Here is a 24,798-nt window from a genome sequence, read left to right on the forward strand (position 1 = left end):
GTCATTACTTTAGTTGCTATTACATAGTGCCATACTTGAATTTTCTAGAATATGAAATGAATAGGAATTGGAAATTCTAGGCAAGTCAATGGCTGTGTAAACAGTAGACTCCATTCAAAGCAACAGATTATTCACTAAACGCCAGCGATGTGCTGGTAAATGTCTAACAATCAATGGATGAAAGAGCCATTATTTGTGGTATTTACCAATTTCCCTGGTGTAAATATTTCCACCACCAATCTCAAACTATAACATGAAATCACAGGAAGCTGGGAAAAGATGCTAAAAATCACCCCATATGAACCAGTTCTAGCACAGCACCACTCAATATCTACCCATAAATCAAATAAGAAATTCAGTCATCACAGCTATAAAAAAGAATGAAATCATGTCCTTTGCAGCAACATGGATGCAGCTTGAGGCCATTATCCTAAGCAAATTAACACAGAAACAGAAAACAAAATATAGCATGTTCTCATTTATAAGTGAAAGCTAAACACTGGGGTACATATGGACACAAATATGAAAACAATAAACACTGGAGATCCCAAAATCAGGAAGGGGAGAAGGAGGCAGAAAAGGGTTCAAAACTACCTATCAAGTACTATGTTCACCTCTTGGGTGACAGAATCATTAGAAGGCCAAACCCCAGCATCACACAATATACCCATGTAACAAACCTGCACATGTATTCCCAGAATCTAAATTTAAAAAAAAAAAAAAATTCAGTCATAAGATTGGAAGAGCTCTCAAGCTGCCATTAACTAGACTTACTCTCACATTCTTTAGGGAACATCTTCAAGAAAGGACATCCTCCTTATGTCTAATCTAAATTTTTCCTCCTGCCACTTAATTTCCATTTGCCAAAAGGAAAAAAAAAAAAGATGTTAACCATTCTTATAAAATATTTCTGTTGTTAGGGCAATTTGTTTTTAATAATACTAGTAGTACTAAGTGATAATAAACTCAACATATCTAAAGGTAACTTACAAAATGAGCCCAAGATCTTTTTAAAAATCTTTTCTTTCTTCTTTTTAAAGCTATCAACAGTCCTCAGCTGGCCAACCTGTAAATGCTAATCCATCCCAAACTGCAAATGCTAAGCCCACACCAAGAACTCCTGATCATGAAATACAAGGATCAAAAGAAGCTTTGATTCAAGATTTGGAAAGAAAGCTGAAATGCAAAGACACCCTTCTTCATAATGGAAATCAAGTGGGCAAGATGTCTATTTTGTACAAAAGGCCAATTAAACTATAAATCTAATTTTAATAAGGAAGTTTTATCTCACAGATCTATGTCCATATAATCAGCAAGGAATAAGATTTTTCAAAAAGAAGGAATATTTGGTCCCTATTCCATTTTTCTCTGCATGAAATCACCTCTTGGTTTATAGCAGTAAAAGAATGAAGCAAATGAAAAATCTATCTGAATGATTTAATGAAATTTTTCTGTTTTAAATATTATCCTCTTATAAAATATGTTTGATGCTCAAAGAATAGGAATTACTGTCAACTCAACTTAGCGTACTTGGATGTATAATATTGACAGATAATTATAATTTTTATGTAGTTCTTATTGTGTACATTATATTAGTAACTTATCTTTAAACAGTACTATAAGTCTTTAATACAAATACATTTAGCCTATCAGTTGCACTGCTCTCAATTAGAAGTTAGTACAGTCAAATATTCAGTGCTCATTTAATAAAAGCTATTTCTAGTTGGGTGTGGTGGCTCATGTCTACAATTCTATCACTTTGGGAGGCTAAGGCGGGTGGATCACCGAGGTCAGGAGTTCAAGACCAGCCTGACCAATATGGTGAAACCCCATCTCTACTAAAAATACAAAAATTGGCCAGGTGTGGTGGCATGCACCTGTAGTTCCAGCTACTTGGGAGGCTGAGAAAGGAGAATTACTTGAACCCAGGAGACAGAGGTTGCAGTGAGCCGAGATTGTGCCACTGCACTATAGCCTGGGCGACAGAGCAAGACTCCGTCTCAAAAATAAATTAATTAATTAAATAAAAATTACTTCTAAATGTAAGGACTCAAAAACAAAGTTGACTGGAACATGTAGAACAAGGGAGGAAAGGGAACAATTTCCCTTTACTTAGGAGATCCTTATTTAAGGGTGATTATGCTTGCCTTTTTTGTTCATAAGAGCAAAAAGAAAGCCTAAGTGAATCTTTACTGCAAGTGAGGGAAATGGCACTAGAATAGGAGGAAAATGCTTTGAATGGAAGAAAAAGACTTCAAAAAACCACAGACTCTATCATTCAATAGATAGAACTAATTTTAAGTTCTGACCTATAGTAGTGGTTTTAAGGTAAACCTGTACAAATATCTTTATTAAATCTAATTACTGTCTCAATAAATTATTTAAAGCGTCTAACATATGAAGAGAAGATGGCTCGCAGATTGCTAGGACCACAGAACGCGGCTGCCGTGTTTCACACTCAAGATGACAGTGATACACGAAACTCGCAGGTAAATTAAAGTGCTCTGTCAAGTATTTTTATTCTGTAAGATTTTTAAATGTCTGCTTTTCAGGACAGGCATGGTGGTTCACACCTGTAATCCCAGAACTTCGGGAGGCCAAGGCAGGCAGACTGCCTGAGCTCAAGGAGGCTGAGGTGTCCCAGTCTGACCAACATGGTGAAACCCCATCTCTATTAAAAATACAAAATTTAGCTGAGCCTGGTGGTGTGCACCTGTAATCCCAGCTACTTGGGAGGCTGAGGCAGGAGAATCACTTGAACCTGGGAGGTGGAGTTTGCAGTGAGCCAAGATTGTGCCTGCCTGGGTGACAGAGCAAGACTCTGTCTCAGAAAAAAAAGAAAAAAAAAAATCAAATTGATCAGGTGCAAGCCTGTGGGATATTAACTTTATGCTCTCTGTAAAGTTAATCCCTTCTTGGAAAGGATACATTTGTTAATCTTAGAACTATTACTAATGAGGGGGTTTATTTGGTTTTTAGAAAGCATTTTTTAAAAACAGGAACATAACAAAAGGAATTGGATGTTTCTTTAGTACCACAAGTATGTTTTAAAACATTGAAATGTTAAACAGCTTATGAGAAAGGTTATAATTACTTTCATTTAGAGTCTTAATTTCTTTCCTGTTGAAGATTCACAACCCATATATTCTGTCCATGTAGGCACTAGAGAGAGTCCTAGGGCTAACTGACCCATAAATGTTCTGATAAAAAATAATACCATTAGACGTCTGGTGTTTTGACTTTGTGACATTGTGTTTCCAGGTTTTAGAACTATCAAAAAATGGGGTAAAATTATATATATATACATACATATATGTGTGTGTGTATTATATATATATGTATATGTATATATATATATATATATGTATATATGCATGCCTATCATGGCCTCTTTCTGTATCCAATGGTGGATGGAACTGACTGACTTTTGTTTCTAATGCTATTTATAAGCATTTAGAAAAGGAGACTTTGTTTTGGAGACAGAGCCTTGCTCTGTTGCCCAGGCTGGAGTGCAGTGGCAGTGATCTCGGCTTACTGCAACCTCCGCCTCCCGGGTTCAAGCAATTCTCCTGCCTCATCCTCTGAAGTAGCCAGGACTACAGGCAGACGCCACCACACCCAGCTAATTTTTTGTATTTTAGTGAAGACTAAATAAACTCCCTCAGCAGTTTGGGAGGCTGAGGCAGACAGATTATGAGGTCAGGAGTTGAAGACCATCCTGGCCAACATGGTGAAACCCCATCTCTCTAAAAATACAAACATTAGCTGGGTGTGGTGGCATGGACCTGCAGTCCCAGCTACTCGGGAGGCTGACGTTAGGAGAATCGCTTGAACCTGGGAGGTGGAGGTTGCAGTGAACCAAAATTGTGCCACTGCACTCCAGCCTGGTAACAGAGCGAGACTCCATCTCAAAAAAAAAAAAGAAAAATGTACAGTTGGAACGGCAGACTGTTAGCATTCCTTCTTCCATCTGTAGTTATCTTTCGTTCCCTCCAAAATGTCCACAATAAACTGGGAGCCAAAGAGATTAAACTAGAAACTCAAGTATTCCTGGCTTCCAAATGTAGAAAACTGAAATTCAGTTTTTTTCCAACATCTACCTGCTGAGTTCAAGTGATTCTTATGCGTCAGACTCCCGAATAGCTGGGATTATAGGTGTGTGCCACCATGCCCAGGTGATTTTTTTATTTTTAGTAGAGATAGTGTTTCATCATGTTACCCAGGCTGGTCTCAAACTTCTGAGCTCAAGTGATCTGCCTATCTCAGCCTCCCAAAGGGCTGGGATTACTACAGGTGTGAGCCACCAGACCCAATCTTTGAAATTAAGTTTTTTGGTTCTGTTTGATGTGACTACACCTGCTAAAAAGCATGGAAGAGCGTCTACCAGGGCAAGAACTAGAAACTGAAAAGAGAACTTAAATTTATTTTTGGCTACTAAACAGTTCATGAATTCATTCATTCAACTAATTTACATGGAGAATCTACTTATATGTTGGGCTCTGCACTTGGTATGGAAGATTACAGCAAAAATGAGACACAAACTCATCACTATTAGTGGAATTACTCAAAGCAATATTATACTGATGATGGTTTACCTTATAAACATACAGTATATTATTCCAAAAACAAGGATGTATTGTTTTTCTCATTCATTTTTAAAATCTTTAAAATGAAGGTAATAGTACTGAGAAAAAAGACAGCAACAGAAACATATCATTACAAAATCAGAAAAGACCAATCTCACTTTTGTTATACACTTCAAACATTATACCCAAATAATATAAAATACCACCAAACTATGGTGTAAACGAAATACTACATCTCTGAATATAACTATATACATGTTCACACCGTCACTGTAGAAAAATGCCACAAATGCCAGGTATGGTGGCTCACACCTGTAATTCCAGCACTCTGGGAGGGTGAGGTGGGCGGATCACAAAGTCAGAAGTTTGAGACCAGCCCGGCCAACATAGTGAAACCCCGTCTCTACTAAAAATACAAAAAATTAGCTGGGCATGGTGGCACGTGCCTGTAATCCCAGCTACTCGGAAGGCTGAGGCAGCAGAATCGCTTGAACCTGGGAGGCGGAGGTTGTGGTGAGCCAAGATCGTGCCACTGCACTATAGTCTAGGCAACAGAGCAAGACTCGATCTCAAAAAAAAAAAAAGAAAGAAAGAAAGAAAGAAAAAGAAAAATGTCAAAGACTTAATTTGGATATTTTTATTTATTTATTTATTTTTGAGATGGAGTCTCACTCTGTCGTCCAGGCTGGAGTGCAGAGAATGCGATCTCAGCTCACTGTAACCTTCACTTCCTGGGTTCAAGTGATTCTCCTGCCTCAGACTCCCAAGTAATTGGGGTTACAGGCATATGCCACCATGCCCAGCTAATTTTTTGTATTTTTAGTAGTGACAGGGTTTCACCATGTTGGCCAGGCTGGTCTCAAACTCCTGACCTCAAGTGATCCACCTGCTTCAGCTTCCCAAAGTGCTGGGATTACAGGCGTGAGCCACCATGCCCAGCCTGGATATTTTTAATTGGATTACTTTTACTTTACCAACAAATTAGTTGATTTGCTTGATCACTGAATTGACCAGTTGTTTTGATATTTTACTTAGAGAACCTTAAGGCTAGCCAAAAATTGCTACAGAGTTTAAGCCTTAAAAATGACAAAATACATTAGATAAATAGATTCATCCCAAAACAAATTATTTGTACTCAGATTTTGTGTGTTCTTACACAGCTTTGGGTAGGGACTGTATTTTATACTTTGTATCTCCCACTGTGCTAAGCACAATGAAACACACAAAATATATACTACTTAATCAATTAGTTATCTTATAATTTTCACAAATCCCTGATTTTATTCTCAAATAGAAATAATTTTCTAGTGCTCAGATATAAATCCTAAAAGATGTTTGCTTAAATATAACTTCATTAAACAGGAATTAATGCTATTTTACAAAGCTTTTTCATAGCTCTACACATATCTTTCATGGAGTCCATCAGGATCTTGTGCCACAAGCTAAAAAGAGAAGAATTTTCCAGTCTAATATGTGTTTACTGCTGTTGGTGCCACTTTAGAGAAGAAGGCATCATCCCTGTATCTACTGCCAATACAAGTGACTTCATGTCTATTCCTGTTTTAGTAAAGGACAATCTGTACTATGCGCTCCCATTTCAAATGCATCAGGGAGAAACATCATCCTTTGTCATAAAATGTCATCTGAAAAATGAACCACCATCAATTCCAAGTCTAGTTAATTTACATAAATCATACTTGTTTAATAGTCCTATTAATTCTGGGGCTTTCTTGCTAGAGTGGTAGTATGTTAGTTCCCTGTATTTTAAGTGCTCAAAAGCTAAACAGATAGAACTTGCCAGGGCTGTACAAGTACAGCCAAACACAATAGGAATGTTCCTTTCATCTATAACTACTGAATTCTGCTTTATTCAAGGTAACAATTGCATGTAAACATTCTTATTATGTTTTAATTTCAGCAACACAACTCAGAACATGCACGACTGCAAGTTCCTACATCACAAGTAAGGTAAAATTTTTTTAATTTTAAAGAAATGTATGTTTTCCTACCTAAAATATTTTCAGCTTAAAAATGTAATACTTATAAAGCCCTCAAGACTACTCTGTATCTTTTAAAAAAATACAATGTGTATTTTCTAATGTCTGAGAAGATGATCAAAATTTTGATGTTAATTATCAAAACTATCACAGGGGAATTTTTTAATGTTTTGGTCAAATAAGCCAGGACCGTGCTTCTATATTAAACAATTTTCTCATGATAATGGAGACTCAATTCTAATTATACAATCTCTGGTGATAAGAATAATCTACTGAGTACTGGGCATTTTAATAGACCCATTTCTTCATCAATTCATGGCACTGTAAAAGAGAACTAAGATGTACAATTTGTACCAGATGTTTCTAAATTGCTATCATTTCTAACAGTCATCAAATATGCCACAGTAAATAAATTCAGCCCTAACGCCTCTCTCTCTTGTTATTATACCATCAGATCAAACAGTAGATTCTGTGGTTTCAAATTTGATGGCTAGGCCAGGCACAGTGGCTCACGCCTATAATCTAGTCAGGAGTTCAAGACCAGCCTGACCAACATGGTAAAACCCTTTCTCTACTAAAAATACAAAATTAGCTGGGTGCAGTGGCGTATGCCTATAATCCCAACTATACAGGAGGCTGAGGCAGGAAAATGCAACCCAGGAGGTAGAGGTTGCAGTGAGCCAAGATTGGGCCACTGCACTCCAACCTGAAAGACAAGAATGAAACTCTGTCTCAAAAAAAAAAAAAATTGATGGCTAAACTATATTTGTGCAAAATGAAAAGCAATGACAATGTTTATGCATAATTGTTACCAAAATATTTTTGTAGAAGTAGATCATCCTCAAGGGGAACTGTGAATGATCAGGACGCAATCCAGGAGAAATTTTATCCACCACGTTTCATTGAAGTACCAGAGAACATGTCGATTGATGAAGGAAGATTCTGCAGAATGGACTTCAAAGTAAGAGAAGAGTTCAAAAGTAATGGGGAGAAATCAACAATAGGGTACTAAGTTTTGAAAATGTCCTTTTCCGACTTCATAGTTTGCAAAGCAGTACGTACAATGGACAAGAACACAAATTCTGAAGTCAAAGTGATGTGGGTTTGAATTCTGGCTCTGCCACCTTTCAACTAAGCAACCTTAGACAAGTCATTTAACCTCTCTGTGCTTTTGTCTAATCTGTAAAGTGGGATAACAGATATCCCAAAAAGTTATGAGGATTAACCAAGTAAATAGGTATACCTAATAAATACTCTTTGTTAGTGAAGCTATCAGAACAATAGAATTTCTAAAGTATAATGCCTTTTATTTATTTATTTATTTATTTTTGAGACAGGGTCTTGCTCTGTCACCCAGGCTGGAGTGCAATGGCGCCATCTCAGTTCACTGCAACCTCCATCTCCCAGGCTCAAGCATCCTCCCACCTTAGCCTCCCTAGTAGCTGAAACTACAGGCACACACCACCACACCCAGCTGGTCTAGATAGAACTCCTGGGTTCAAGGCAATCCATTCGCCTCGGCTTCCCAAAGTGTTGGGAATATAGGCATGAGCCACCGTGCCCAGCCTTAAAGTATTATGTCTTTCCAATTCTCCTCTATCAAGAAATTCAAGCCACCTTGCTTTCTCTTGGCCTAAAAGAGTCCCTCAGACTAGAATAGCTCTTTAGAAGAGGCTGTATTTTTATTATCCTCATTTTGGAGATTTTTTTCCTTATAAAATTTTTTTCCAGATTCCCTATGAACTATAGTGTTAAAGCTTTGGATTTCATTGTTAAACGTTTATGTAAAAACACTTAACAAATTGCCATTTATATGCCAAACTACAGCTCAAGAACACTCTGTTTTAGGAAAATTACTCATTAGATCAGCAAGCTTCACCTATATATGCCTCTGGAACTTCATTTGCAGTCACATTTAGCCAGAAAAGCCATAGGACTTCTATATTCCTTATGGAAACCAATATAACATAAATTAATGTTCTAAATATAGTAAATAAGAGTTCGTAAAGAGACTGAGGTTGCATGTGAAAGAGTTATGGTTTGAGATAGCCTACAGGGATCTTAGTTTCCAATGTTTTGTTTAAAAAAATTATAAATACCTTTTTGAGCTCCTGCTTTGCATTTCAATCACAAACCCAGGGACTGTTTAAATTCATATATGGAAGAATAGGTTCCAGTGATGCTATACTTTAAAATTCTGCCATCTCCTTGTGTTTTTCTTTCTAGGTGAGTGGACTGCCAGCTCCTGATGTGTCATGGTATCTAAATGGAAGACCAGTTCAATCAGATGATTTGCACAAAATGATAGTGTCTGAGAAGGGTCTTCATTCACTCATCTTTGAAGTAGTCAGAGCTTCAGATACAGGGGCCTATGTATGTGTTGCCAAGAATAGAGCAGGAGAAGCCACCTTTACTGTGCAGCTGGATGTCCTTGGTAAGCCTCTAAAGGGACCCTTGAGAATGCCTTAAAATCCAGAAGTATTTAAAAAAGAAAGTATTTTAAAAGAAAAGCCCAGCAGACTTTGTATTTAAGGTTAATGTCTACATAACCTATTAGAATGCCCATTTTTATCTACAAACCACAGAACAAATATTTATATATACACACACACACACACACATATGTATGTATATACACACACATATATATACACACACATATATCTATTATATATATATATGTAAGAAAGTCAGTGAAACTAGAATGACAGATCTACCACCAAAGCTTTGTAACTGTAGAGTCTCAAAATGAAAATCTTAGTCTAATCGTTTCTCTAATCTTCATTTCTCAAAAATGAGGATAATAAAAATAACCAATCTGACTCATAATATTACAGAATTATCATAATCTGTCATAATGTTAAATACATAGTTTAAACGTGACGAGTAGGCTGGGTATAGTGACTCAGGCCTGTAATCCTAACACTTTAAGAGGCACCAGGGTGGGAAGATCACTTGAGCCAAGGAGTTTGAGACCAGCCAGGGTAATAAATAGCAAGACCTTCTTTGTCTCTACAGAAAATAAAAAAATTAGCTGGACATAGTGGTGTACCCCTATAGTCCCAGCTACTAGAGAAGCTAAGGCAGGAGGATAGCTTGAGCCTAGAGTTTGAGGTTACAGTGAGCTATGCTATATATACACTGCACTCAGGCCTGCGTGACAGAGTGAGACCTTATTTTTAAAAATTTCTTAAAAAAACAAGAGTAAATATCAGCTTTTAGCCTTAGACTATGTCTTCTTTACTAGGAAACTAGTGTCTAATTATAACCAAAACAGGCCCACTTGCTTTAGAAAACAGGTATGACTAAATTTATGTCTCAAATCTGTCTTAAGTAGGGCAACTCTTATAAAACTGGTGTCTGGTTTTGAAATTTTACACTTTAAGTGTTTTAAATATACAGGTTGAGTATCCCTAATCCAAAAATTGAAATCCAAGATGCTCCAAAATTGACATGACACACACAGGAAATGTTCATTAGAGCATTCCAGATTTTCAAATCAAGGATGTTCAAGAAGTATAAAGCTAATATTCTAAAATTTTTTTAAAAATCAGAAATCCAAAACACTTCTAGTCCCAAGCATCTTAGATAACGGATACTCAACCCATACCACATTTTTAATACTTTAAGTCATTGTATATTGCATTAGAGACATTTTGCTATAATTCACTGCTTATTATATAAGTTTGATTGGATTAAAGGATAAGTTATTTTCTTGAGTTTATATTCTACCCAGATCAATACAAAATCTTTAAGATAATTCCATAATATACCAAAGGGCCTCAATCTCAGGGAAAAACTGGTGAGCTGGAAATTTTAAAAAACACATACAATTTAAGTGATTAAAGTTTAGGCAAATTCTATTTGTACCAATGGCTTCCGAAATACTACAATAGTAGAGCTGAAAGAGTTCTTGGCTGTCATCTGTTCAATTTCATCTCTCCTTCAGAAAAACCAGGGTTATGGTACTGAACTATCATTTCCTCTTTCCCCTCAGGTAGTTGAAAATAAGTTCATGATAATTACTGATATTCCCATATTCCTTCACAGTTTACAAAGTATCTCTTTATTATCTCATTTGTTCCTTACAATTATTTTATGTGGTAGGCACAACAGTCACTACTACCTGGATTTTTTTTTAACTATAGATAAAACTGAGGATCAGAGAAACTAAATAAAATTTTACCAATTTGGCATGGCTTATGGAGCCAAAAGGCAATTTGAACCCAAGTTGTCTGACACTCTTTTCCATCACTCATGCTACCTCCCTATAGATGATATGATAAAGAGTATAATTTGGGCCAGGTGTGGTGGCTCAAACCTGTAATCCCAGCACTTTGGGAGGCCAAGGCGGGTGGATCACGAGGTCAAGAGATTGAGACCATCCTGGTCAACATGGTGAAACCCCATCTCTACTAAAAAAAAAAAAAAAAATACAAAAAATTAGCTGGGTATGGTGGCGTGTGCCTGTAATCCCACCTACTCAGGAGGCTGAGGCAGGAGAATTGCCTGAACCTAGGAGGCAGAGGTTGCGGTGAGCTGAGATTGCGCCATTGCACTCCAGCCTGGGTAACAAGAGCAAAACTCCATCTCAAAAAAAAAAGAGTATAACTTAAATTTGGTCCAGGCATGGTGGCTCATGCTTGTAATACCAGCACTTTGGAAGGCTGAGGTGGGCGGATCACTAGAGGCCAGGAGTTAAGAGATCAGCCTGTCCAACACAACAAACACCCGTGTCCTCTAAAAAAAATATAGAAATTTTCTGGGCGTGGTGCACGTCTGTAATCCCAGCTACTCAGGAGGCTGAGGCAAGAGAACCCCTTGAACTCGGGAGGTGGAGGTTGCAGTAAGTCAAGATTACACCACTACACTCCTGAAAAGCAAGACTCCACCTCAAGAAAAAAAAGAATGTGACTTAAATTTGAATGAAATATAATTATCTATAATTATCAATTCAATGAATCATGTCATTACAGTTGAGAATTCTGAATGGTATAATAAAATAGTATTGCATATCTTTTGAACTAAAAATTTCTAATTCCGTTGCTGTTGCTTTTTAACATTTTAATATCAACATACAAATTTCATAATACCTTGGTTTGATTTAATGCCTTTTTATAATATTTCAAATACTTGAATTTTTGTATTAATATATAGCAAAAGAACATAAAAGAGCACCAATGTTTATCTACAAACCACAGAGCAAAAAGGTTTTAGAGGGAGACTCAGTGAAACTAGAATGCCAGATCTCTGCTATACCTCCACCAAAGCTTTTCTGGAAAAGAAATAATGAAATGGTACAATTCAACACTGACCGAATAAGGTAGGATATATATTTCTAGACTTAACTATAGTTTATTTACTTACTATAGTTTATTTCCAGTTACACTTTTTAACATGCATTATAAATGGCATGTATTTATCTCAATTTGTCTAGTTTTTAAAACACTAAAGAAAAATAAAATATATATTAGATAATAAATATAAGAAAACTTCAAAAAGCCAGATTCCACTAACCGGAAATGTAAGCCATAAAGTAGATGAGGATTTATCTTTTATCAACGATGATGAAAGACGGCTCAAGGACACAAATGACATAAACCAGATTAAGGGGGGGATTTGTCTCTTTTTTTTTTTTTTCTTTACAAAAAAGCTTCAGCCTTTATTAACAAAGGAGGAGGTAGAAGGCAGATAAGGGAACAGGTCAGGGCCCCTCCTTTCCCCTATACATACATATAAATACAAACACAGAAACACCAGAGTGAATGACAAGGGACCCTCAGATCAGGGGACAGATTGAAGGGTAGAGGAAGACAGCACCCAAGTGGGAATCTTTAATTCAAGAAGACTAATAGCTATTTGGCAATAAATAGATATAGCTTCGGAATTTTCAAATGCTTCTTTTTCTTCTTAGTCTGAGTATAGGTCAGAGACATCCACTTCACAGAAATAATTCCTGTACTTTCATTTCTTAAAAATTTTTTTCAGCTTATATCAAGATAACACTGGAAGAGTTACTTTACTGATAAAAGATGTAAACAAGAAAGATGCTGGGTGGTATACTGTGTCAGCAGTTAATGAAGCTGGAGTGACCACATGTAACACAAGATTAGACGTTACAGGTATGTCATACTATTAACCAAAGTCTTACAAGGGATTTAATGAGGAAGATTTAATAAGAAATGCAAATCCCAACAGAGTATAAAATTTGAGAGGTTTTCCCCATATATAATCAGTTTTGGTTCTTTTTTCTTTTCCTGTCTGATAATAAATATGGCCAATTTGGTTAGAACAGATTTTCTGAATCAACTTTTATATGATCTATTTCAGCACGTCCAAACCAAACTCTTCCAGCTCCTAAGAAGTTACGGGTTCGACCAACCTTCAGCAAATATTTAGCACTTAACGGGAAAGGTTTGGATGTGAAACAAGCTTTTAACCCAGAAGGAGAGTTTCAGCGTTTGGCAGCTCAATCTGGACTCTATGAAAGTGAAGAACTTTAATAACTTTACCAACATTGGAAAACAGCCAACTACACCATTAGTAATATATTTGATTACATTTTTTGAAATTAATCCATAGCTGTATTAACAGATTATGGTTTTAATTAGGTAATATAGTTAATATATATTTATAATATTATTTATCCTTTGACTCTTGCACATTCTACCTACTCTTCTGATTTGTGAAGCCTACAGAAAATCTGGGTATATGGATTTGTAACTGTAGAAGATGATCTTAAAATGCAGGATTTTAACATTTAAGTCATACACATTTAACAATTACAGGTTATAAATTAATATCAACTTTTTAAACACATCTAATACTTGTAATAAGGTTTACTGGTACTGCTTTCTAAATACTGTTTTACCTGTTTTCTCTTTTAGGAATACTAACATGGTATAGATTATCTGAGTGTTCCACAGTTTTATGTCAAAAGAGAATAAAATTTAATTATTTAAAACAGACTGTCTCCTCTTCACAAAAGACTAGATCTGTAAAATAAAACTCCACTCAGCAAAACCTATGAATAACAAGTTCCAAAAAAGCAAAATTATATTCTAGAACAGTGTGAAGCTCACAGCTCAGCCAATTCCTCTAGAAACTGAGCTAGACTTTCCATGGTTTGCACTTCAAAGGCAACCACAATAACTTAAATTATGACTGAATCTACTGAATTATGATTTTGTTTTAACCAAATAGGTCTCTAATTCTTCAGGATTTTTTAGTCTGTTGTGCTCAAAGGAATAAGAATAGTCTTGTGCTTGCCTCGGCATCACATATACTGAAATTGGAACGATACAGAGGAATAAGAATAGTCTCTAGAGGTTACCTGCTTAATTCTCATAGTTAATGTGAATTTGGCAGCCCTGTAGTCCCAGCTGCTGGGAGAGGTCAAGCTGGGGATTTCTTAATCTGAGGCCAGACTGGGAAACATAGGGAGACTCCATCTTTTAAAATTATTATCATGTAATGCCTACATATGGGTGTTTTTCCTCCAATAACTTCAACTTCAGATAACCTGTTACATTAGAAAGCATAATTTTGTGAGCAGCTAGAGTCCCAGTACCAGAAAGCCTAAATCCTTTCGTTAAAACTATTCCAAAACTCTTTTTTTTCCTCAGGCCTCTAGTTTCCTCTAGTTCACTGGCTGTCAGCCTTTGGTGAGGCCTCTCCTGTTCCTCGTATCAATGGTAGTTTTTGACCCTCACTACTGTGTGGCCTAGTTTTGCTTTTTATCTACACATAAAACAGCATTTATCGACATCAGTCTACATCTCTTTCAGGGAAATAACAAAAGTGGCTTTATCTTTTCCTTTCAAAACTGTGTAGTCGTTTTCTTTGCAGGTTTCCCTGGAGCCTTTGGACTGGATTCCATTTTATTTTCCTTTTTATCAACACGAGAATCCGTCCTGTCTTACATCCTGGAGGGCTTTTGGCTGCCTTAATTTACAGCCAAATTAGTTTGGCCTTTTCTATAGCTGGTTTACCAACCTTCTCATCTTTGCAAAGCTCCTGGGTCAGATGTGGGTCTGGCCTCCCAAGGACTCCCGTTTTCACCTGCCCTTTCACATAACCACTGCAGGGTTTTTCATCTATTTTAACATTAGCTGGGGCAGGGGAGTGGAAGCTACTTCCAGCAACAGCTCTCGGTTAATAACCAGTTTCTGTAAGCAGCAGCAGCAGCGTGGGGTCACGGTTAGGCATTCGGGCTTGGGCATCCAACAGACTTGGCCCCAACTTTCAGTGAATTATTTCATTTCTCAGCGTCTCGGTTTCTTCAGGCCTAAAATGAGGACAAAAATACCTACCTTTCACGGAGGTGGATGTGGAGACTAAACAAGGCGATAAATGTTAAAGACATTCGAGAAAGAGAAGCCCGTGATAATGAATGAATGCGATTTTTAAGCCCACAGCCAGGTTATTCCCAGAAGTTGGCCCTCCACACCAGACGCCCCGCAACCAGCAGCCCGCAGACCCTGCCGCGCAGCCGCAGTGGCGACTGGTCGAGTAGCTCGCAGCCCTGGAGGAGCTGGGGCCTCGCGCAGGCGTCAGAGCCGAGCAGCGCACGCCGGAAATTAGCGCGCAGGCGCCGAGGCGTCGGGAAGACGAACTGGCAGTGTAGTCCAGGTCCTCCATGGCTGAGGCGTCACGGTGGCACCGAGGCGGTGAGGGATGCTTCTAAGGAGTAGGAGGGACAGGGGCGATATGGCAATTCCAGACACCCTGGAAGGAACTCTGCGGCCCCAAATTCATGTGAGAGATGTGACTGGCGACACCTTTAGCCCTCACAGCCTCCCCTGGAGAAACGGAGAGGGACAGATGGTCCCAGTGCACTGGGCGCCGTGGCACTCCCCTCTGGCCGGAGGCTCGATATGGGCGTTGCCACCTGCTGTCTAGTGGCCGTCGCTAGGCCGGTCTCTAAAGTCCTTTGTTGATCAGGGGAATCGTGACCTTGACAGAATTCAAGCCGGGGTGCTCTTTCCCCCTCCAGCAGTATTGAGGGTGGAGAAAACGGTTAGGACAGATGAGGGGTTTTGCTTATTTTGTAATTTGCTTTTTCATCTTAAGACAGGACTGGTGAGAAGAGATCATGATATAAAATCTGTTATTAATAGTATATAGTCAAAAAATGACGACCCGCTTACCCTGATGGGAAAATTTAGTAATTATCCCTGCCTCGTAAAACTAAGAATTGAAAAATAGCTAGAAGCTATTGGAGCTTTCCGCCTCTCAATGTAATGACTAAAAGTGATTGTGGTTTTTCCATTGTTGTCACTTAAAAACAGGCCAGCGCGGTGGCTCACGCCTATAATCCCAGCACTTTGGGAGGCCGAGGCGGGTGGATCACAACGATCAAGAGATCGAGACCATCCTGGTCAACATGGTGAAACCCCGTCTCTACTAAAAATTACAAAAAATTAGCTGGGCACAGTGGCGCGTGCCTGTAATCCCAGCTACTCAGGAGGCTGAGGCAGGAGAATTGCCTGAACCCAGGGGGCAGAGGTTGCGGTGAGCCGAGATTGCGCCATTGCACTCCAGCCTGGGTAACAAGAGCGAAACTCCGTCTCAAAAAAAAAAAAAAAAAAAAAAATTATAAATTACATAATAATGTAAGGAAAAATTTTGTCTTATACCTCACAGGGACTTCGAAACATAAGCTGCATTACAGAAACGAAGTAGAAATTAGAACCACACTTCAGGAGTTGTTACTCTACTTTATTTTTTTAATAAACCTATGTATATGTAAGTACACAGATATAAATAAAGATGCTGTTTGTTTGAACTAAGAAGTTAAAATATGAAGATGAAAAATAAAACATACAGACTTCAAAACCTTAAGCTGTGAGGCTACTAAAACTCAAAATATAGTGACACAGTTTAGACATAATCTTAAATTCATTTAGATTTATTTCATTTAGAAATTGACTATTTCCAGTTCTTAAGGGGCAAAATTTTACATCGCATATATAAGAAGCTTCCATAGTCAATATTGATTGAATATAATTATTCCTTTCATTTGGCAATTCTGTCCTGAACATAATTCATCCCTTGGGTTGGCAACTGCAATTTTATTTTGAGAGTCATATAGACACAACAGAGTTTCATAAATCAAAGTACAAATGAGGCCAAAGTTCATCTTGGTGTCTGCCATTAGCTTGGTTCTTTTTACTGACCTAATGCAGTTAAAAATATATATATGTTTGTGCTGAGTCAATGCAAATCATTAGGAAGGACTGGGAAAACATCTCAACCTGCATTCCACCTATCTGTGGGTCAATAGCATTGGCTTAATACGTGAAGAGGAGTATTAAAGAGCATTTGTCTTTATGGCATCCAATATACAGTTGATGAAAGCTCGCATTTATCTCATGTTGGTATATGCTACACACTGGCAATTGTATAGCAATTAAGTAATTAATTGGTGGTGTAGGGGTGAGTTTGAGTTCCATCTTGATTGAAAAGACAACTATAAAATTAGCCAGGTATGGTGGCACACACCTGTAGTCCTAGCTACCCAGGAGGCTGAGGTGGAAGACTGCTTGAGCACAGGAGGTCCAGGCTGCAGTGAGCTTTTATTGCAATGACTGCACTCCAGCCTGGGTGACAGGCTGACACCCTGTCTCAAGAAAAAAAAACAAAGAAAAAATAATAACTGTAGCCAACTTTATAAATTAAGATATCTTAGACTGCTTTATAAAAGCTTAGTTATGAAAACTACATGCTTACTACAGAACATTTGAAAATGTTAAAAATTAAAAGATCACATATAATCCCGTTATTCAGAGTTTTTAAAGAACACTTTTTTATATATAATGAAGAAAGCAACCTGAATCTCCATTTATAATATGATTTTTTTTTTGAGACAGAGTCTCACTCTGTCACCCAGGCTGGAGTGCATTGGCATGATCTCAGCTTACTGCAACCTCCACCTCCCAGGTTCTCCTTCCTTAGCCTCCCGGGTAGCTGGGATTACAGACCTGTGCCACCACACCCAACTTATTTTGTAAATTTTTAGTAGAGACGGGGTTTCACCATGTTGGTCAGGCTGGTCTTGAACTCCTGACCTCAAGTGATCCACCTCAGCCTCCCAAAGTGCTGGTATTACAAGTGTGACACCACACCTGGCCACTAGTTAATATTTTTTAAAAACTCATGTGCCAAAACACAGTTTTAAATGTTCTCTGTGCATCATCTCACTTCTCACAACAAAACTAGGAGGTAAGGGATACCATCCCTGTAATGGGACTCAAACCTTTATCTGTCTGAATTTAAAGTCTATATAACCTTAACCACTCACCATACTATATTGCCTTATTCTCATGTAGAGAAAAAGCCAACTTGCAGAATAGTGTATATAATGTCTCCTCATTTTTATAAAAATAAACTTATTTTCTTTATAAATGTGTATGCATAAAGAAAAATCAAGAATATTTGCCAAACTAATTCTAGAAACTACATCCTATTTTTTATATTTCTATTTTAGATTTGTTTAAATTATTACTTTTATAATTAGATAATAAAGTTTAATTTTCAAAACAAAATTGAGAACAAAATATAACATTTTTAATCCTGATAAGTTTTTAAATGTAAATTATTAAACAATTTTTTTAAACAAAAAATTCTTCTCCTTAGTGACTTTTGGGATGGTAAACCCACATATGTATTACTTAAACAAAGTTATGTCATCTCTATTTTTGGACACTTCTGTGCCTGGTGAAGAAAGAACCAACTTTAAGTCTATTCGCAGCATAACTGAGTTTTGGAAGGTAAAGTATCGTGTGACTGTGGATGAAGTAGATTTAGGTAGTCCATGAACTCTTGGCATACACAGTGAGTACCCAATGAATATCTTTTGAAGAAATGAGTAAAAATAAATATCATTTCTTTAAACTATTAGAAACAACCAACCAGTAAGTGTTTTATTGAGAGCCTATGTTCTCATTGTGATACTATCCTTGTAATTTTTTTTAAATTGATTTTTTTGGCCAGGCATGGTGGCTCACACCTGTAATCCCAGCACTTTGGTTTGGGAGGCCGAGGCAGGTGGATCACCTGAGATAAGGAGGTCGAGACCAGCCTGACCAACATGTTAAAAACCCTGTCTCTACTAAAAAATACAAAAATTAGTCGGGTATAACAGCGGGCGCCTGTAATCACAGCTACTGAGGAGGCTGAGGCAGGAGAATCACTTGTACCCAGGAGGTGGAAGTTGCAGTGAGCCAAGATCCCACCATTGCACTCCAGCCTGGGCAACAGAGCAAGACTCCGTCAAAGAAAAAATTATGATTTTTTTTAAACATTCTCATTTCATTTGTTAAATAGAAGACTTACATCTTATGTGAGGGTTAGGATCTAGTCAGTCTATAATTGTGTATAGTGAAATGTACCCTTTTTTTTTTTGAGACAGAGTTTCGCTCTTGTTACCCAGGCTGGAGTGCAATGGCGAGATCTCGGCTCACTGCAACCTCCGCCTCCTAGCTTCAGGCAATTCTCCTGCCTCAGCCTCCTGAGTAGCTGGGATTACAGGCACGCGCCACCATGCCCAGCTAATTTTTTGTATTTTTAGTAGAGACGGGGTTTCACCGTGTTGACCAGGATGGTCTCCATCTCTTGACCTCATGATCCACCCGCCTCAGCCTCTCAAAGTGCTGGGATTACAGGCTTGAGCCACCGCGCCCAGCAAAATGTACTCTTAAAAAGTTCTTTAATTGCCCAGACAGTGTAATATATGTGGTTTTGGCATACAACCCTTTACTGTGTATATGTTTCAGTAATATTCAGTATACAACAAAAAGTACATATAAGAATATCATGGTGTTTTTACTTACATAAGGGAATTATTCCTTCAGCATTGGAGCAGACTTGCTTTTTCCATTACATTTAACATAACAACATACTCACATTATGAGGAAAGAACAGTTAAGAGGACAGCAGTTTCAGCTATCCCAGGACACAAAACCTGGCATATGCACATTGGGGCATGTAAGAACAAGGCAGTTAGAGAAGGCTTCCAGTGGTGATGACAATTTAGTTGCATTTTGAAGGATGAATCAGGGATGGATATTTTAGGACAAGGAACAATATGTTCTATAAGTAATTCTACACATGGAGTTATGTTTGATATTGTGAGCATGTGGAAGATGAGGTGGACAAGGCCAAATTATGAATTGGACAAAGGTCATATCATGAATGCTGTACAGGATTTTGAAACTTATCAAGGAGACAGGGTCATTTCTTGAAAGTGAGAGGGCAAGTGTGAGATGGCTAAATGATCCTAGCTGGTTAGGTGAAATAGGAAAGAATAATAAAAGAAGTAGAGGTCACCTTGCCACTTTGTTATTGTGTTATCTGAAGCGTGTATGTGGCCAATGGCAGAGAAGACAAAAGGAGGAAGTAAATGAACCCTAGGCTTGGGATCTCAGAATGAGCAGCAAGGGGCAGGCAGAGCCTGGAGTAGTAGGCACCTTGCCCAGAGTTGGGGAAGAGTTGGGAGGAGATGTAGAGACATCTTTAGGGTGAAGTCATGATGTATAGCTATGACCAGCTCTGATACTCATGTATTGGAAGAAAATTTTCAATAAGGAGAGAAGAAGGGCTATGGGACTCAATGAATTAATGCTTGTAAAGTGCTTAGAGCAGGGCCTAGTACACAGTACATGCTTAATGAGTGTTAACCATCCGCAGTAGCTTCATTAGCATTACGATTACCATTAATGGTGGCTTGGTCAACAGTTTAATTTTCATACTCAGAATCTCTTATGCATAATGTTGTGAATGTAGATTCTATTGACATGAAAATATTTTTCCCATGACATTTATTTTTCTATATGAAGTTTATGGAAGGACCCCTTTTGGAAGGTCTGTACTGGGATTCATGGTACAATAACCAGCAGCTGTATAATTTGAAGAACAGCAGTCGCATCTACTATGAGAACATACTTCTAGGAGTCCCCAGAGTTCGTCAACTAAAAGTCCGCAACAACACATGCAAAGTCTATTCATCTTTTCAGTCTTCGATAAGCGAATGTTATGGCAAATACACTTCTGCAAATGAAGACCTCTCTAATTTTGGCCTTACAAGTAATAGTGAGTAAGTAGCATAAAATTATACTGTAATTTTTTCTAGCATTTACCATTGTATCTTTTAGATGTGTGTTTTCCAAGTAATGCCAGATGGGGCCTGGAAGGATAAGGAGATTATTTCAGCCGTAGTAAAAAAAAAAAAAAAGGAAAATTGGGAGATAGCAGTGTTTAGAAAAGGAAAGGTGAACCTATTATTTTTGTTTATTTTAGGATACAAAGTGTTTTCTTTTTTCTGACTTTGGTATATAAAATGCTTAGTCATATTAGACACAGGACAAACCATCAATTTTTGCTTCTAAAATGGTCAATTAATCTGCTTTTCTGGCTGTGGCAAGATGCCCACAACACATCCCCAGGACAATTTGGGATCCTTTGTGGGTATCTTAGGTGTGCTCTGTCACTTCTCTCCTCTCTCACTCTGCCTTCCTTCAGTGATTTTTTCTTTCACTGTCCCTACTAAAATGGGGCAGTTATGCTCTACAGGGACTGCATCTGATGATGCTTGCCAAAGATGCTTATGGCCATTATGGGGTGTTTTTTTTGTTTTGTTTTGTTTTGTTTGAGAAGGAGTCTCACTGTGTCACCCAGACTGGAATGCAGTGGCACAATCTCCACTCACCACAACCTCCGCTTCCCAGGTTCAAGCAATTCTCCTGCCTCAGCCTCGTGAATAGCCCGGCTAATTTTTGTATTTTTAGTAGAGACAGGGTTTCACCATGTTAGCCAGGCTGGTCTCAAACTCCTGACCTTGTGCTGGAATTACAGGCATGAGCCACCACACCCAGCCTGGCCACTGTGTTTCAAAGTGACTGAAGCTAGTGCTGGTGTAGACTCGTGTACATTTTATATTGAAAATGTGTGTTGGGGTCCGGCACGTCTGCCGGGGGACTACCAACCTGCAGGAGTCCCCAAGACTGCCAACGTAGATGTCTCGTTCAACCTGAGGGAGAGAGTGCACGGAAGTGAAAGAATAAAGGAAAGCAGAGTCTGGAGGGCTGGCTTAGGCTGTGTCCAAGCAGCAATTTTATTTTTGCAATACGTTTCATTATATACTTTTCTGAAGTCAAAGTTTTTTACGCCAGATCAACATACTTAAGTTACAGTAAGCAAGTTACGCCCACTAAGTTACGCCCAGTAAGTAAGTTAAGTCCAGTAAGTAGGTTACGCCCAGTAAGTAGGTTACTTCCAGTAAGTAGGTTACGCCCAATAGGTCAAGGTAAGTAAGTTACAGTCACGCCCAGTAAGTTATGGTAAGTTACAGTTACACTCAGTAAGTTACAGTAAGTAAGTTACCAAGTGTAAATACTTAAGTTAATATTTTACAATGAAGGTGACAAGGGTCCAAAATGAACACAATCAAGCAATAAACCATAAGGAGCCGAAAGTGGACACATTGCCTCCCAAGTCCTCATATCCATAAAGTAATGTCTGTTAATTATTTAGAATAACATAGTCCCTCTCTCGGTTCCTGCTTTCCCTTAGCTCGACTCCCCCAACCAGGGATCTGTGTCCGGGCTCAAGCTCACCGTATTGCGAGGCCCATTTCCTAGGGGCCTTACATGGGAGCGATCCCCACAAATGTGAGACTGGGTGTGGTGGCTTACACCTGTAATCCCACCATTTTGGGAAGCCAAAAAAGGATTGCTTGAGACCAGGAATTTGAGAGTAGCCTGGGCAACATACTGAGACCCAGTCTCTACAAAAAATTTTAAAAATTAGCCAGGTGTGGTAGCATTAAACTGTAGTCCTAGCTACCCAGGAGTCTGAGCCAGGAGGATCACTTAAGCCTAGGAGGTTGAGGCTGCAGCAAGGTCTGATTGCAGAGGGAGACCTTGTCCCAAAAAAGGAAAGAAAGAAAGAAAATGTGAAAACCCAATGCCACTGGCACTACGTCTCCTTGACACAGAAGCTGGTGGAATCTGTGCTACTCACCCTGTGTTTTTAGAGCCATATGAAAATCATTGGTTCATGCTTGTAATCCTAGCACTTTGGGAGGCTGAGGAAGGCAGATCATTTGAGGTCAGGAGTTTGGGATCAGCCTGGCCAACATGGTGAAACCCCATCTCTACTAAAAACAAAAATTAGCCAGGCATGGTGGTGGGCACCTGTAGTCCCAGCTACTCAAGAGACTGAGGCACAAGTATCACTTGAATCCAGAAGGTAAAGGTTGTGGTGAACTGAGATCATGCCACTGTGCTCCAGCCTGGACAACCGTATAAGACTCAGTCTAAAAAACAAACAAACAGACAAACAAACAAAATATATATATATATATATGGAAGAGAATAAACCTTTTTTTGTAATTTAATATTTATTAAAGTGATACAAATCTTTACAAAGGTCTACCCTTTTCTACTTATAATTTCCACTCTCCAGAAGCAACTACTTTTAGCTCTTTTACAGTTGTTTCTTCTAGTATATGCTTTTTCTTTTTAAATAACATCCTCATACTGCTACCTTATACTTGATCTTACAATTATGTTTTGTTGTTGTTGTTGTTTTTCTTTTTCTTCAAGGGGCAGAATCTTACTCTCTTGCTCAGGCTGGAGTGCAGTGGTGTAATTCATAGTTCACTGCAGCCTCAAACTCCTGATTCAGGCAATCCTCTTGCCTCAGCCTGCTGAATAGTAGCTAGGACTACAGGCATATAGCACCATACCTGACTAGTGTTTTTTTTTTTTTTCCACTTTTTGTAGAAACAGGGTCTTTCTGTGTTACCCAAGCTGATCTCAAATTTCTGGCCTGAAGTAATCCTCCTGCCTTGCTCTCCTGAAGAGCTGGGATTACAGGCATGAGCCACTGCACTTGGCCTCTATTGTTTTTCTATCATGGAAGGTGATCTATCATATAGCTCTCTTATTGCTACCCCCTCTGCACACTCTTCCTGTTCCTCTTAGCCTCTCAGTATAGTTACATCATAATTACTGTCAATCATTAGTCAATGTTTATATTATAAATATGAGTGATCTGATTATATTTCCTTTTTTTAAGGGTTTAGGAAAGCAACATGATCATATTTCCTTTCTTAAACAACCTCTCTTGAACTCCCAAGATTAATCATTGCTGGGTTTTTCTGTTTGTTTCTTCTTTATAGGAGTTTTGAGTGTTCTTAAGGACTTGTATGATTCTTATAAATCTAATAAGTTCATAAGTATGATGATACCTCCTTTTTTTTTTTTTTTTTTTTTTTGAGACAGGATCTTGCTCTGTCACCCAAGCTGGAGTGCAATGGAGACCATAGCTCTCTGCAGCCTTGACTGCCGGGGTTCAAGCAACCCTCCCGCCTCAGCCTCCCAAGTAGCTGGGACTACAAGCACATGCCACCACACCCAGATAATTTTGTATTTCCTATATAGATGGGATATCACCATGCTGCCCAGGCTGGTCTGGAACGCCTGGCTCAAGCAATTCACCTGCCCTAGCCTCCCAAAGTGCTGGAATTATAGGTGTAAGCCACAGCACCCAGCCCATTCTCTTAACTATTATAGTACTATTCACTTTCTTTCAACCCAAAATTACAAGATAAAGCAATTATTTACACATTTTAAATTGGAATCTAAACTAATTTTTTAGTTATTTTTATATTCCAAATTCTCATAACAAGTACAAATGTTTTATTAAATACCAAAATTAACACTATCAATTGGGTTTACTATCTCTATACTTTACTGAAGTTGTGAGTTAATATCTGTTAATCTTCAACAGTGAAAAAAGAATCAATTTGTACTTGTCTAAAATGTAAAATTCACTAATTAAAAACAAAAATTGGAAGCTAGGAGAGAGCTGGCATAACAGATCGTCCTGTTTCCACTTAATAGACATGTGTGGAAAACACTCAAAAATACAACTATTGGAAGTTTCACTAAAACAGGTACTTCAGGCCAGGTGTGGTCCCAGCACTTCGGGAGGCCAAGGTGGGTGGATCACTTGAGGTCAGGAGTTTGAGACTAGCCTAGTCAAGATGGTAAAACCCCACCTCTACTAAAAATACAAAAATTATCCAGGTGTGGTAGTGTGCACCTGTAATCCCAGTATCCAGGCTACTTGAGAGGCTGAGGCAGGAGAATCACTTGAACCTGGGAGGCAGAGGTTATAATGAGCTGAGATCATGCCACTACACTCCAACC

The 24,798-nt window shown here is 38.3% G+C and overlaps 3 protein-coding genes across 62 annotated transcripts in view; 2 read left to right on the plus strand and 1 right to left on the minus strand.

Annotated features, from left to right (window-relative positions):
- MYOT (myotilin) overlaps positions 1 to 13,547 on the plus strand; it is a 21,956-nt gene extending 8,409 nt beyond the window's left edge. For all 3 annotated transcript variants that reach the window (XM_002744187.6, XM_008985376.5, XM_008985385.5), the window contains 8 exons: positions 1,041 to 1,215; positions 2,388 to 2,489; positions 6,505 to 6,554; positions 7,412 to 7,544; positions 8,810 to 9,017; positions 11,741 to 11,906; positions 12,572 to 12,705; positions 12,914 to 13,547. In XM_002744187.6, coding sequence (XP_002744233.1) covers positions 1,041 to 1,215; positions 2,388 to 2,489; positions 6,505 to 6,554; positions 7,412 to 7,544; positions 8,810 to 9,017; positions 11,741 to 11,906; positions 12,572 to 12,705; positions 12,914 to 13,086 — 1,141 coding nt within the window. In that variant the 3' untranslated portion in view covers positions 13,087 to 13,547. The remainder of the gene's footprint in view (positions 1 to 1,040; positions 1,216 to 2,387; positions 2,490 to 6,504; positions 6,555 to 7,411; positions 7,545 to 8,809; positions 9,018 to 11,740; positions 11,907 to 12,571; positions 12,706 to 12,913) is intronic.
- KLHL3 (kelch like family member 3) overlaps positions 1 to 15,109 on the minus strand; it is a 297,123-nt gene extending 282,014 nt beyond the window's left edge. For all 48 annotated transcript variants that reach the window (XM_078360226.1, XM_078360135.1, XM_078360232.1 and 45 more), the window contains exon 1: positions 14,896 to 15,109. The gene's annotated coding sequence lies outside the window, so the exon portion shown is untranslated. The remainder of the gene's footprint in view (positions 1 to 14,895) is intronic.
- Positions 14,980 to 24,798, plus strand: part of PKD2L2 (polycystin 2 like 2, transient receptor potential cation channel) — a 44,584-nt gene continuing 34,765 nt past the window's right edge. For 2 of the 11 annotated variants that reach the window (XM_035292120.3, XM_035292122.3), the window contains exons 1-4: positions 15,172 to 15,252; positions 16,229 to 16,330; positions 18,221 to 18,354; positions 20,422 to 20,678. In XM_035292120.3, coding sequence (XP_035148011.1) covers positions 15,222 to 15,252; positions 16,229 to 16,330; positions 18,221 to 18,354; positions 20,422 to 20,678 — 524 coding nt within the window. In that variant the 5' untranslated portion in view covers positions 15,172 to 15,221. Of the gene's footprint in view, positions 15,341 to 16,228; positions 16,331 to 18,220; positions 18,355 to 20,421; positions 20,679 to 24,798 lie in introns of all 11 variants that reach the window. The other 9 variants (XM_035292125.3, XM_078360017.1, XM_017967907.5 and 6 more) reach the window with 7 other exon arrangements.

The sequence above is a fragment of the Callithrix jacchus genome, chromosome 2, assembly GCF_049354715.1.
Source record: "Callithrix jacchus isolate 240 chromosome 2, calJac240_pri, whole genome shotgun sequence".
Taxonomy (NCBI): domain Eukaryota; kingdom Metazoa; phylum Chordata; class Mammalia; order Primates; family Cebidae; genus Callithrix; species Callithrix jacchus.